Source organism: Hyposmocoma kahamanoa, unplaced genomic scaffold (genome assembly GCF_003589595.1).
Source record: "Hyposmocoma kahamanoa isolate Upper Pololo Valley unplaced genomic scaffold, ASM358959v1 64, whole genome shotgun sequence".
Classification (NCBI taxonomy): Eukaryota; Metazoa; Arthropoda; class Insecta; order Lepidoptera; family Cosmopterigidae; genus Hyposmocoma; species Hyposmocoma kahamanoa.
Window position 1 is genome coordinate 2,409,526 of NW_020653852.1, and position 15,952 is coordinate 2,425,477.

Here is a 15,952-nt window from a genome sequence, read left to right on the forward strand (position 1 = left end):
ACGGGTGATGAGTCCGCTAAATGCTTTTTCTGAACTCTAGTTTTGAATTATTTCACTACTCATCAGATCGTTGTTTTTAAACTGCAGGTACTTCGTAAAACACTGACAGCCGGCTCTTTTCTTACTAATTGAACAAAGTTACTTCTGCATAAAGATTATCAAGTTTAGAATTAAGTGCCAATGCGTGAAAGTGTTTAAATTTGTTGTTGGCACTATACAGACAGAACGTTTACCGAGATGGCTCACTCTTTTGTCCTATTGTATTCTAAACATGAACTTAGAAGACGAATCGGTGAAAATAATATTTCGCCAACTATACCTGTCTCTCTCTCTCGTCGGGCAGCCCAACTCTTTAAATAAGTTCTGAGCTTCTGAACCCCAGGGCCCCGCGCCATTTCGACATCGATCGGTACGAAGATATATACATGGGCTCCAAGGCAGAATATCTTGCGTGCAAGTCTACATGTGTTTATTTTAATGCTAATCGGTTTACGTACTTTGGCTGTACGTAAAACGTGTGATAGGAAATGGAAGTAAACAGTGGTATAAGTGGGTTCTCCGACGTTGTTATAACGTGACCAAATGCAGTCAAACTTCAGAATCGGTTGTATAATCTACATATGTATGTATTTCAAGATAACACAAGGTGCCAGCTTTGGACCATATATGCGATACAAAAAGTATTATTAATCAGTTATCAGATAGGTCCGGGTAGCCGTTCCCACAAGGTTTCTATATCTAGTAAGTTTATAATACATGCACATAATCGAAATTTGGTTGGAGTAGTCATTATTCGAAGGAACACTAACAACACGATTAAATATTTATATAAAATTGGTCAACGCCATTAATGGACAAAACTGCGAAATGGTCATAGTTGCTTAAGGCAGTCTGCATTGCATAAAATAAATTTGTTAAGGTGGTGTTTTTGTTTTCATTTTTTAAAAGTAAGTGTTTGTTTTGCTTGCAATATCTTGCGGCTTATGTAATTATTTTCAAGTTCGTCTTTCTTATCTTCAATAAGATTACAGGCGACTCTGAAAAATAGATAACATTGAAATAAGGCGGTAGTGGGATAGCTAAACTAAAACTAAAAACAAAAAAAAATTAAATAAATAACACACACTCATAGCCCCCACACTAGGAAAATCCTGTATCGCAGGTGCCATGGACACACACATAAACAACCACAAATTGCACGTGAGAAATAAATGAAATTTAGTGGCAGAAGAGCTCCTTGTGTAAGAGTTCATTTAGGGAAGTACTGCCACTTTACCTCTTTCTGCCGCCAAGCGGTATTGTCCGCATTACTGCGTTTCGGTTTTTCAAACCACCAGCACCAGTTTATTACAGGCGTATGGGACTTCTCGACTTATGTCTCAGGGTGACGGGCGCAGTGGTTTACCACCAGGTGCACGACTAGGTCGTCCTTGTTACTTGGTATCGTAAACAAATATTTCTCCCGGCCCGGGAATCGAATCCGGTACCTCAGCATGGCAGACAAGTGTGATAACCGTTCGGCCACGGAGCAATAGAGTTTTTTCTTGTAATTACGCAATTAAGTTTATACTAGTGGCTTACCTCTGGTCCAATATGAATGGCCAGAGCCATATCGTACTCAAGCGCACCAATATAGATCTGCGCTCTGCCGTCGTTGCCCACTGTGACGGTTTTGCCCACACACGAATTGCCTAGCGTGTTGCCCGATATCACATCGCAGTATGTACCTGCTGGGAGACATGTCTGAAAGATAACCGACATTATTACTTTTGGAAGATAAATAAAAAAAATGTTTCTTTGAAGCCTGTTGTATTAATGAGACTGCTACTAAAAGTGTGCATGCGCGAAGTACGTATAATATAACTCCATGCAGACGAAACGGACTGCATGCAGTCGACATTAATTGCAGGCAGTTATCGCCGCGCGCCTAGCTCAGGAGCTCAGTGTAAGAGTTGACGTCTAGATGGAAGCGCGGACGGGACTCTTAACAGAAGAACTATTGTTACGCCGAAGTCAAAAACGAAAGCGTGTAGCGTGGATAGATCCACTATTGTTATGTTGCTATAGAGAAGGTGATTTTTATGTACAGTACGCGAAATTCAGACGGTATGAAAACAAATTTCACAACTACTTTAGAATGTCGATTGCCACTTTTGAATTTAAATTAAATTATATATTAAATAGGAAATGAAACTATTTTTCCGGATTTAAATCGCGGATAATTGGTTTTTTTAAACAGCACTTTACAGGTCCCATGGTCACAGTTGACTCAACCGTTGAGACAACCGTGACCATGAGACCTGCAAAGAGCCCGAAACGTTGGTTTGTTTGAAAAAACATATATACTCAATTTGAATCCGGAAAAATAGTTTCATTTCCAATGTCTAACAATCGCGAAAACCTAAGAAGTCGATATATTGAAAGCAAAAATAATAATATACGCAAAAAATAATAACATTCCCTCGTGACAATGTCAATTACTACTTTTGATTCTCGGACTATCGTTTAGATCGACGCTTGAAGATGAAGTCTCAACTGCATGCAGTTGAGTTTCGACTGCATGCAGTTAATGCATAATTACGACTTTATGCATTTGCTGCAAAAAATGCAGTCAATATGTTAGCAGCTTAAGAAAATTGTTTGCAGACAAATTGCAATTTTTGATTAGGATTTTAAATCACTACGTATAACAGAAGCTCTTTTATTGTCACCTCGTATATATGTATATAAATTTAAGAATGCTTATTTGTATTCCATTCATAAATTACAAACCTGCAAGTTCTCATTTAGATTCCACATGTCATTGTTAATGGCGATGAAGGCGCGGTTGCCTCGGCAAAAAGCAATCTGGTTACTACTATTGTCCCACCAGTCGTTCAATCCTGCGTCTCCCGCTACGTTCCTGAATCCTACCATGTGGTAGATCTGACGCCAGCGGTGCTGGCACACCCAGCCGTTACCACAAGTTTCATCCTGAAATTTACAAAGCGGTATAAATATATTGGTTAGACTGGAATATGTATTCATCATGACACTGAAAACAAAAATAATAGATGGTAGCGTGTAATACCTACCTACATGTACATACATTCGACCCTTGAAAGGCAAAATGGGATAAGCGATACTTTTTGGTGATATTGAGTTATATATACCGTTGGAATCAGAAACATTAGCTGATTCCAACGGTATATATAATTCAATAATGACCGAAAGTGTCGCTTATCCCATTTTGCCTTATATGTATATATTTTTTAAACATTTCCTGGTAAAAACATGTTGATGGTTAAATATTTTTCTTAAATAAAGGAACTTGTTGAAAGTGCTTAAAAGATAACAGGGCAACAATAACATTTTACAGTGGAATCTCGATAATCCGAAATTATTGCGACCAGACCGTTTTCGGATTAACGAATTAATTAAAATTTTACGGAAATAAATTAATTTGTTACTCCATGAACCTAGTGAAGATTAAATTGTGCAAAATAGGTGCGCTTGTTTTGAATATTTTATTCATGCAGTTGATTTGAATAAAATAAATAATAACACCTGAACAACTACAGTCACAAACACGAAAAATATAACCGACACGTGATTCGCCATTCATCGCTACTATTTTGCACTATTTAATTATCACTGGGTTCGCAAAGAAGCAAATTTTATTTACTTCCATTTTTTATTATAGAATTAAGCGAAATTATTCTTAAAATAAACTTAAATTATTGTTAACTCTTCAGCAATAAATTTAACAGACTTTTCAAACCAAATATATAAATTACACTAAATGTTTTTTCACAAAGTTCACTCATTGGCTAACGAATTTTTTCACCTACAAAGAAGAGTCACTGTGGTTTTATTGCGATTACGGAGATATTTGGATTATCGAAGTTCAGATTATTATTTAGACTCATTGACTTACAAATAAATGGACGACGGGTCTAATACAAAAACCACGAAAAAAATGTCCCAAGTCAACCTATTTAAACGTAGTGACATGTAAAAGAATATGAAAAAGCTAAAACGTTGAATTTAAATTGTAATGTCATCGCAGTACTGTCTAATTTTGCTTGCTTCGCTGTCAGTCGAACAAACGAAGACTAAAAGGCCCATTTAGATGGGGAGAGTTTCTCGCACGCTTCGAGACGAAAACTCGTAGGCGATTCTCGTAAGCAATAATCGCCATAAGATTATCGTATCATAATGTTTACATTCAGGCAAGAACTAAAATCTCGCCTACGATTATGTCATACGAGACTCGTAAGCAACTTAATCGCCTCCTCGACTGTTTACACGGAGAAATATGTAGTAAGGAGATTCTTGCTTACGAGTTTTCGACTTGTCTAAACACGATCTCGTATGACATTTTTTCAAGTTCATACGATTATCGTACAAATCGGTTCGAACCGTTTTGAGTGCGAGAATTGCCATTCGAGTTCAGTGATTACTGCGGTATGACTATGGATATATCAAAATGATGCAAAAACCATTCAAACAACTGCCTCCGTGGCCGAACGGTTACCATGCCGGACTGCCACGCAGAGGTCCCAGGTTCGATTCCCGGGCTGGGAGAAATATTTGTATGGCCTACATTTGTTTCTCTCGTGAGTTTGGGTGTAATTTGTGGTTGTCTATGTGTGTGTCCATGGCACCCGCGACACAGGGTTTCCCTAGTGCGGGGCTATGTTGAGTGTGAGCGTTATTATTATTATTATTATTATTTGAAACCGCTGATAATATTAAGTTCATTGCACTGCATAGAAATATAATTTGAATTATAAAAAATTTTGATTTATCTTTTTTTTTTTAAATTATATAACTACTGACACAAACAAAACTGACAATTATGATAAATTTATAGGGCGAGTGAGTGCGTGTGTGAGTGCGTGAGTTACTGAGTGAGTGAGTGAGTGCGGGCGTGCGTGCGTGCGTGAGTGAGTGAGTGAGTGATGAGTGAGTGAGTGGTGAGTGAGTGAGTGAGTCAGTGAGTGAGTGAGTCAGTGAGTGGTGAGTGAGTGGCTGAGTGAGTGAGTGTGAGTGAGTGGGGGAGGGAGTGAGTGAGTGAGTGAGTGGTGAGTGACTGAGTGAGTGAGTGAGTAGGGAGTGAGTGGGGAGTTAGTGAGGAGTGTTTATTGAAAAGTACATTTACTTGAAAAGTCGTGTCGGCCATCTTGGGTTTAGAAATAAATGCTATGTTCGTAATGAGCACCCCCAAATACCTCAAAAACGATACCCAACTTGCCATTATTTGAAAAGTGCGGGCACGACTTTTCATCCTGGATTTAGAAAGGAGTGCCATATTCGTTACGAGAGCACCCTAAATACTATATTGCCCACGCTATATTCGACCACAGAGGCACTCACTCACTCACTCACCGTTATTTGAAATTTTTTTTTTCGCTCTCGTTCGATTAATTCTTTTCTTAGAAAAGCAGTGATAATCAAAACACCCTCGCGCACTGCACTCGTGGTAGAAACGGCTGGTACAGAAACTCGTAATACGATTTTTGCTTTCGAGTTCTGTTTACACGGAGACGTTCAATATTGAAAGGCGAGGAGATTATCGCTCACGGGACGGTCGTAAAATCGCGAATGTTTAGACGAGGAAAGTTTTTTTATATTCTTTCGATAATCGCATCTTCGAGACGAGAAACTCTCTCCATCTAAATGGGCCTTTAAAGCGTGAATGACGCTCTGTATACGATTTTAACGCCCTATAAGTTCGGACACTTTTTAGCGCGGACCCGACGTCCATATAATTGTAAGTCAATGTTTAGACTCCATTATATTATTTCACCATGTAGCTCTATATTTTGCAACTCACCGAATTGATAGCGGGGGATATGATATTACCATTGCTGTCCATTGGAGGCCCAACTTCACTATCCCAAAAAACGAAACTGCTCATAATCTGTGGTTCTCCGTAAGGATGCGCGAGAAGAAATGCAATGGCACCTCTATACGGCCTGGGTTCTTTATAGTTCAAGATATCGCCTCCTCCGCCTAGAGTTCTTTCATTATCGTGATTGTCAATGAAGATGATTGCGTCACCATGTGCCATCAGACCCCATTCAGGTCCCCAAGTGCGTAGCCACCTGAGCTGATCGCGCCCTCTGAAGCAGTTAGTCAAGTCCCTTCCAGCTAAAAACTCTGTAACTGCTGCTATTGGAGTATATTCGTCTCTAGTTATGATGTTACCACCATAGTCAGTTACTTCTTGATAGATGTAAGGTCGAGCGTTAGGGGGGAATCCGTGGTCGGTGTTCAAGTTGTGGAGACGATTGTAAATTACACGAAGGTCTTCTGGCCACATGAATGTTGCTGCGTCAATCCTATTTATTAAAAATAATTAAACTCATTATAAAAGCCGAAAAACCTGTTGATTACTGTTTCGGTCTGTCGACATGTCGGTCAGTAGGTATAGTGGTTATACGAGCTGCTTGTCTCGTACAGTAATATGTCAGAATATGTCACGTGATATCAGCGAGATGGTGCAAGGATATGTCAAAGATGCTGTAGAAATAATACTCGACCGATACCACGGAGTGACTTTATTGTACTGAACATTATAATTTATACATTTGCCCAATGTAGGGTGCGACGTTGCACATTGTCAGTTGCACAATAATTACGTTGACCATTGATGTACGTAATGTACGTTGACACATTCATCTATGCTGATATTCATTGCGGATGTTCGTGTCCTGACATGACCTAAAAGGCTAGCTGGAATAATTTACAAACCTTCCAGAAACAGACTGTAAACTGAAAAAAGCAGCGCAACTGTTGTTTTTAACATATAACTTCGATAAAAAACCACAACGAGCTAGGTAGATTGATTGTTTTCATGAAGGTCGATTCTTTTGTTGATAAATGTCACAAAATCATGAATATTAGACAACATCAAATACGTTGCTCTGATCCCAAAGTAAGTAGCTAAAGCATTTCGACCCCTCCTACGTAAATCGTATGTCGAAATTGCCAAGTTTACAGGGGAGCGTTTTAAACTTCTGAATTCACTGAATCAAGCATAATACGTGACTTTAGCATTTCTCAGTTTTATTCGGCAAAGCTCGTTACTCACATAGAGTATTATAAAATTCTAGATATCGGTTAGATGATCTATTAGATGAATACTTTGTGACGGTGTAACCTCCTTATACCGTCATCCCACCTTTTTGTATCGCCTCTCTTCATTCGTATCGTATCGTTTTTTCTTCTTCTACTCATGTTTAAATTTAAAATTGTTCCATTTTACCTCGCATTCTGTTTTTGTTTCTTTCCATCGTCACTCTCTGCGCGACTGCGGTAGATTTATACAGTTTACATTTTAAAGATTATATTTGTTAAAACCGATTAAATAAACCGATTAAATATCTATAACTGGACTTTCAACGTTTGAATTGCTAAATTTACTAAATAAGATGTTGGAGGCTGCGAGGCTGCGGAGGCTATTACTGCTATCCAGGCTACACACTATTACAATCCACCTCTGTGTACCGTCTAGGCTCTCGGGTATCTCTCAGAGAAAAGTTTAAGGAGACTGGTATCATGACTGTACATTTACTCGAATATTTTATATGCCCGTAAAAATATACATAATTTCAATAAGAAAGAAGATATCCATAATATTAACCTTAGAGCTAAGTCCAAACTCATATTACCACGATTTCGTTTAACCAAGGTAAACAACTCTTTTATGGGGAATTGTATACGTTTTTATAATAAGATTCCGGAGCATATATTAAGTTTATCATTTCCTAAGTTTAAAAACTACATTAAAAATATTTTGATCGAAAAATCATATTACAAAATTGAAGACTACGTGTTAGATAAAGATGTATGGAAAGACGACATGGCTCCAGAATCCACACAAATTTGATTCAAAGTGTATTCCATAGCATTTAAGTTTATTTGAAAAGAGCAATCCCTAGAGTTTCTTGCTCGTTCTTCTCAGGGATGTCAGCGTAGTGAACGAGCAGTAGCTTAAATGTGACGTTTTCAAGTGTAAATTTATTTTACCTATGGAATAAATAATCTTTGACTTTGACTTTGACACCAGAACGCCCCCAGCACCAGCAACACCTTCACAACTCTATGTGAGTAACGAGTGAATTCAGAATTTTAAAACGCTCCCCCGTAAACAGGGTAATTTCGACATACGATCCTTTACGTATGAGGGGTCGATTTGTGTTATGGAAATCGGAACCCGAGACAATACAAACAAAGGAAAGTTAGTTTCTACACTGACCTAACCGGGATTCGAACCCGAGACTTCAGACCATGAAAACCGGTGTGCAACTCGGAGGCCGTCAAATCATTGAAATAATATTTTATTACAATATCAAAGAAAATCTTTTTGATGGGACGAACAACGTCTGGTGGAAAGCGACACGGCTGTCCACAACAGTTGCAGTGGCACTCAGACCTTTAAATCGCAAGGATTTAAGGGGACTCCCACTGCGCCCGTCACTCTGAGACAAGTTAACAAGTCCCATGTGCCTGTAATTTCACCAGCATTCTTAGGGCCGTATTCCAGAACTCTACTCAATGCTCAAGTCAGGATCTGAGTATGATTTCAAGCACTGGAAATACGACCCTAATGGCAGGGACTTGAGTATGATTTCGAGTGCTTTAAACCATACTCAAATCCTGCTTGAGCATTGAGTAGAGTTCTAGAATACGACACTTAGATTCAATTTATATTGCGGCGGAACGAAATGGAAGCGAATTTTTCTAACGATATTGTACGTAGCATAATGAACTTTACGGTCAATTGTGTAACGTGCAAACTAGATACGAGCCAAAATCTTCTGCGAAATTCTCGCGCATATTCGAGAATGCTCGCGCGTTCCGCGGAAGATTTTGGCTCGTATATTGTTACAAAAATTCGCTTCCATTCCGTTCCACCGCAATATAAATTGAGCCTTACTCTTTAATACCGGAACGCAGTAATGCTTACATTACTGCTTGGCGGAAGTAATAGGTAAGGTGGCAGTATTTCCTGGACGAACTCTTTCACAAGGAGATCTGCTACTATTTTTTTTAAAACTACTTGGTTTTTACTAGGGTATTATCATATGGCTAAGTTACCTGAAACCAGCAACTCCCAAATCAATGAGTTTGTTCATAAAGTCGACAATCATTTGTCTCACGTGTTCATTTGCCTGGTTTAAATCTTTCAATCCTATAAATTCACAATTGCGGATCTAAAACAATATAATAATATTAATATGATGTAATATTTGGATATGTTTTTTTTTAAATTATATTAAAGTTTACAATAGTCATCTCACAACCATATAACCGTGCCACTGCTGGGCACGGGTCTCTTCTTAGAGGAGAGATAGATAGATAAATATACGCTGTATTGCTCACACACAAGAGAAAGAACAGTACATAAACTAGTAACTTAAATTAGAATTTATGAGCAAACTCCGTCTTATCGCTAAGAGTGATCTTTTCCAGGCAACCTTTGAGACAGGGGAAAACTAAACAATTGGGAGGCGTAGTGTACCAATGATAAAATTATAAATGCATTAGTAAAAACCTATATTATATTATTATCAAAATTAAATAGAGAGAGTATGCGAGAGAATTGCACGTATTAATTCCGCCTTCCCTTTTCCATTATACACGGTAAAAACAGATTACTTAGAAAAAGATAAAATTCTTTTTATGAAGACAAATTTATTAAATCCAACAAAACGATCCTCTCCCTGTAGACGCTAGAGAATAATTACTTGATAATAGTAAAAAAACGTCTCAAAAGTGTATTTTAGTTACAAGACAGAAATATTTAATCCAAGAGCAAATTAATTTACTTCAAGTCACAAAGCCACTCTAGATTCAACAAAATATTTATTTGTTATTAGAAATGTCCGATTTCGATTCGAAAAAAAAAAAGAATGAAAAATTGAGAGGTACCTACTTAATTATTTGACTGAAGATTTGTGTTTTCTAATTTCAAAAAGGGTATGGACCCAACAGTATGTCTCACTAGCGTGAAAGCACACAGTTCAGTGTCAAACCTTAAAGTAGCAGAAATAGGACGGAATCTTCTCAAATACTTGAGGACCATTCAGTGCCGTATAAATGCTACATCGGCAGAAAGCATTAACAATTCTAAATATATGAGATGACTTTATACTATTGAAGTTAACAAAACGATAGCGCGTTTCAGAGTACAACTAATGCCATCTAGACACGTCACGACAACATTGACTATGAAAACGCAACGAAATATTGCTTTAAGAATATACTCTAGAATTTAGAATGTTAATCTTAATAGAAAACTTCTTCTTTTTTTGTTTAAGAATATATTTTCTTAAAATACACCCAAGAAATTTTGAATTCATTTAAGATTATTTAAATTTGATGTAAGAGGTAAAAATTTCTTGATGTAAGTAATGTCCAATGAATTGATTAAAGATGAAATAAAATTTTGAAGGGAACGTATTTGTCTCAAAGTTAGAATAAAGTTAAGAGTAAAATTGTATTAGAAAAAGATATACAGTATTTTTGTGATGACAATATTTTATTACTTTTAATAAATATTTTTTCAGAATTAGCAAATATTGTGAGAAATTGCTCTTTCTTATTAGTAGAAATCCTTTTTTTCTGTGTAGAAGGACCAGGTGTAGGCTGGGGTTCCACCCCTGTGTTGTGGATATTCCAAGAGTTCGCACGAAGCGTTACGCTTCCACATTTATATGGCGAACGGCTATGGAGCGGAATTCCCTGTATGCAGACTTGTTCCCTGAACGTTATACCTTTAACCTTTTCTAGGCGAGAGCGAATAGGCATTATTTAGATGCGCATGCTCCATTGTCGACTTCGTGCGTCACTTTCCATCAGGTGAGATGGAAGTCAAATGCGCAAATTTAGTAAATAATAATATATAACCATATAGTATATTTATATACATACGTATATATTTTAATTAACTTTAATCAAATAAAGAAAGAGTTAAGCGACAGTCCGCCTCTGGCCCGAATAAGTTTGGTTTTTAATTAAGTTTCAGTTTTGAAATTGAATTTAGAACAGGACGCAAAACTGACACATGCTTCCCTGAATAATTTTGTCGAAATGGCGCTTTCGCCCTTTCTACAAAACACGGTATTATTATTATGGATATCCATTTTAGATTCCCGCATCTCATTGCCTAAAATATCAAATTATTCTTATTCTTATTATACTTCCGAGAAAGCAGTCTCATTTTCAATGTGCAGCAGTCGCGAAAAACTTAAGAGCTCGATATATTTAACAAATTGGCATATTTATCATCAGTAACCAATTAATAAATAATGCTCACACTCGCACACACTCATAGCCCCGCATTAATGAAACCCTGTATCGCGGATGCTATGGACACATGCATAGACAACCACAAATTACATCCAAACTCACGAGAGAAATAAATATAGGCCATACAAATATTTCTCCCGGCCCGGGAATCGAAACCAGAACTTCTGCGTGGCAGACCAGCATGGTAATCAATAAATAGTTAAACAGATAAGTTGAAGTACACTTATGTATGGTAGTAAATGTTGGGTTTAGCAGATGATACACGAAAACAGAATTAACGCAGTAAAAATGAGAGCTTTGACAAGTATGGATGGACTGACTGATGGATCAATTACGGAACAGAGTGACAAGAGAGCGTTGCGGCGTGGAAAAAGATGTAGTGGCAAAGATAGAGGAAGGGATGCTTAGATGGTTCGGACATGGAGAGAGTATGAATGAAAGAAGATTAACGAAACAGATTTATAAGGCGAGTGTGAGCAGGCAAGTTGGTACGGGCCGACAAGGCGATCTTACCATGACCAATTTGGGGCCATCCTAAAGAAGGGCCAGGTCATTAGTACCTTTAACACGTTCATCGCCTTGGTGGGTCAAAATGACCGGCATATCATCTACCTATTGGGGCCTTGGGGGTTAAAATGACCGACACGGGGCGCATCTAACTTTGCGATGCTCGTTCACGCCGCAGGTGGCAAACGCTACGTATTTAGACATATAACATGACCGGCGTGGCCCAGATGAATTTCTGTTGCCACTTGAGTTTTAGAATTTTCGATGGCATACACACTTTTCTAGACTAAGAGGAAAAAGTATATGTATGTTTCGAATAAAAAAAATACTTTAATTTCAAATTGGATTCAAAAGTTACAAAATAAGCAAAAAAATGGTTAATGTGAAATGTCAGTCTCAAATGAAAGACGTACATCAGTTTTAGGTAAACATCGATCGAACATTACGTGTACATACTCTGCCCGGCATTGCGACAGGCGCGGACTAAACGTAATAATTACTGCGTTCAGGCCGCGCCGGGTTAAAATGCCCGGCACTAAATAGAATCCCAAACTAGAGCCTAATAATGAAATATCGCGAAAAAATGAATATACGTATACAAATGAGACCAAAAACAGTCATATAAGCCAATGTCATATTTTGAACATTTTTGAAAATTCTAGTCGCCGACGAACATGTTAACCGACGAGCGTGTATGAAGGCACGGATGCGTGTTGATAAGACGAAAGATGTGTGTCAGGACCGTAGCAAGTGGAAGATTGTTGTCTCTGCCTACCCCGATGGGAAAATGCGTGAAGTATATGAGTTGAAAAATAAATTGAAATGAAGACACCAGGAAATCATATTTACGTTGGCAGCGTTCTGAGTCCAGTCACTGTCGGCAATGGAGCACACAGGATAGTTGAAGTGCTCCCTCCAGTACGGCACGGCTGGGTAATACCACTGGTTAAATACCGCAGTACTACCCGCGGTACCTACATTCGATGGAGGCTCACCCGTCATGTGGTTTATTACGGCATCCACGTATATTCTGAAAGATAATGCTAATTATTACAATGTCCCACCTACCTGCGCGGATTAGTGCACGTTTCCATTATGTCGTAACGTTTTATTTATCGTTGGACGACAGTCGCGTCTATCCTGTTCCCACTAGACCGTGACCACAATTTATCGATTCACGACAACTGATTTGTCGTTTGCACGACATAATCGTTTGATGCTACTATTATCTGTAGTCATATTTTTATTGTCATGTTTTATTTTTTGTCCGACGACTGTCGTTCTAGTTCTTCCCATTGTCGTCACAGTCTGTCGTCGTGACGTCAAGAAAGTCGTGAACGAAAGTTAATCATGTTGTACTATATGATAACGACTTTATTTAAATATACACGCCACGACACTTTAAATTGCACGACTATCGCGATGTAATGATAACTCCTTACTCAACAAAACAAAGAGATAAAATAAAATAGGCAAACCGATACAATTACACACATGTAGGTATGTGCAACAACGAAACTAAAAACAACATAACGCTGCACCGTCCGTATCCCAAACAATGCAACAATCCACACAGCCACCTCGCTGCGTTCGGGAGTGGTCGTGTTCTCCATGGAGTGATATTATTCTGTGGTCGTGTTACGTAATAAATATTTATGTATGGAGTCTAAATAAACCAGAGAAGTGTCAAAAAATAAGTAACGATTGGCCAATCCATCAGTGGACCAACACGCAAACTTCTCATCCAGTATTTCTTGTGGGTTATTAACGCGCAATCGGCTTGAGTTGGTTAGAAAACGCTTTATGTCAGTGTAAAAAACACCTCTTTGACAAGAACATTTACACTAGGTCGATAAGCCGCCTTCGCATGCAACCTACACAGTGTCGTTTGACAACCCTATTCGCTGCTGTAGGGCTAGCACGACAGGATGCGACTTGCGTGAGAGATACATAAAGCGCAAGATCTCTATGTACGACTAGCAGTATCTTGCGCTTTATGTCGCTCTCAAGTCGCGCTTTGTCGTGCTAGCTCTGCTGAAGTCGACCGAGTCGACTAGTCACTGTTCAGTAAGCGACGATCGATCGAATAAGTTTCATCATGTGGAGGGCCGCATTCCACAACAGTGCACGTGTTGGGGACCGGGGAATATCTACTTATTCGATCTGTTTGTTGAACAATTCGAACGATTTGTTGTGTCTATGTATAAAACTGTATTTGCAAGCACGTGATTTCGGTTTTGGTGTTTTCGGCGAAAGCGGCACTCGACTCGGTGTACACAGTGCGTCGACAGCGCTGCGTTCGTGAGCAGAATTCGCTGGCGACAAGGCGGCAGTCGACTCTGTGTAAACAGCGAACCGACTATGGCAAGGCGAAGTAATCTGTTAAGGTGGTAACGCGTTAACTTTCCTGATAGTACATTCCCACCTACATTATCCTTACAATTACCTTACTCCAGCGTTATTGCATCGTCGAATCATATTAGCTAACTGTTGTTCGTCTCCTGAGCGAGTCACTAATTTGTATGACATCGGCTGGTAGCGCTCCCACCACGGACGGTTATACTCCCATAATACCACGTTTTCGTTAGGGGGGGAAATCTGCAATAATTCTTGGATATTAAACAAGACCTTTTAGGGCAAGTGCAAACGCGGACGGCGAAGGAAACTATCGAAGAGTTTTTCATACCCGCCAATGCACACTGATGAGGGATATCCCCCTATGATACAGCCAGCGTCCGCCGGCGTACGCTGAGTCCGCTGGAATGTCACAGAATTCACCGGTATGCCACTGCTGGCTCGGATTTGATTTCGTTCCACTAGCGGCTACGCAGTCGAAAAGTCCCCGGCGTATTCAAGCAAACCCCGGCACATACCGGTCGATCTCGGCGCATGCCGGTGGATTCTGTCACATGCCATCGCATACCGCCGCGGTATCTTCTAGCGTGCGCTTCAATGCCGCAAAGAGAAATGCACCGCGGTGCTTTGACTTCGGTATCAGAGCATTGGAATTTATACCTTATGCGTTCTTACGAAATCCTACTGTTTATTTCGTTGTAATATAAATTCATTTATATTTTCATGGTATTTAGGTAAATACTTGTATGCACAATTAAGAGGAAGTACTTCTTGTGTGATACTATTTAAGTAAATTGTTCTATTAATTCCAGTCACCTGTATCCCTCCAAAGCCTTTTGGTCCTAGGAATCTCTCGCATTCGGCAGCAATATCATCCCACTTCCATTCAAAGAGATGCACGTTCACCGAGTGGCCGGCAACATAGTACGGATTTTTATACGCCTCGGCTATCGTCAAAAGCGCTAATCCCATTATTATTAAGCTTAATTTCCTCTGAAAACATGGTTAAACTTATTCAAATTTGGGATATGTGAAAGTTTTGCTACTTGATGGCACTAGTGGTTGATTTTTTTTACACAAATCTTCGTTTATTTATTATGTGCTTATTGTTCTTACCATGCTTGAAGACAGAACGACGTCGCAGGGAACAATGATTACAATTATGGATATATCGCATAATATTGCTATATGTAAATACGTTATCAAACAACACAAGATCAAATCTTATATATATCAGTGATATCGATGATAAAAATATGATAATCAAAGGAACTCGGCTGGCCTACAACATCCTAATTTATTTAGCTTTGATATTATTATTGTTACAAAGTTAAAAACATCTATCTACATGGAGTTTCTACAAAATCTATTTAAGAGCCAGGCTCTTGTCGATGTAGCCTCCTGCGCTACTAACGGTACATAGACAGCTCTTTGACCTCTTTATAGGTGCTAACTTTGATGTTCTTCTTTATTTGTTCAATGTACGCCATTCTTAATGTTTTAATTTAATATTCTTTAACTTTCAAAACTAGTAATGCTGTGTCAGTCGCTAAGTATTGGTCCTCACAAATGAGGCTAACAGAGCAAAAATGGTTTAAGCTATATTTAATTTTTTTTTTCTACACTATTACTTTATACTTTGTTATTATATAATATTTGGATGCCATTTTCATGTGTTAATGTAATTTCATAATTATAATATATTAGTGTAAAACTCCAATAATGTTCAAAGAACATTTTTAATCGCTGAACATTGAAATTATTACATAATTGTTCTGTTACACATCAG

The 15,952-nt window shown here is 38.5% G+C and overlaps 2 protein-coding genes across 4 annotated transcripts in view; one reads left to right on the forward strand and one right to left on the reverse strand.

Annotated features, from left to right (window-relative positions):
- Nucleotides 1-15,952, forward strand: part of LOC113230733 (peptidylprolyl isomerase domain and WD repeat-containing protein 1) — a 38,034-nt gene that overhangs the window by 13,335 nt on the left and 8,747 nt on the right. The window lies entirely within an intron of this gene.
- Nucleotides 780-15,343, reverse strand: LOC113230734 (alpha-amylase 2-like). Of its 2 annotated transcripts, none has more exons than XM_026464809.1 (9): nucleotides 15,280-15,343; nucleotides 14,980-15,156; nucleotides 14,255-14,406; nucleotides 12,658-12,838; nucleotides 9,167-9,203; nucleotides 5,819-6,294; nucleotides 2,773-2,973; nucleotides 1,582-1,743; nucleotides 780-1,037 (listed from the first exon to the last, which is right to left on the reverse strand). In XM_026464809.1, exons 1-9 carry the CDS (start codon nucleotides 15,280-15,282, stop codon nucleotides 1,026-1,028), a joined length of 1,401 nt encoding a protein of 466 aa, XP_026320594.1. In that variant the 5' UTR covers nucleotides 15,283-15,343; the 3' UTR covers nucleotides 780-1,025. The 2 variants fall into 2 exon arrangements, with proteins under 2 accessions (XP_026320594.1, XP_026320593.1); XM_026464808.1 differs by having other exon boundaries at nucleotides 5,819-6,326; nucleotides 9,088-9,203.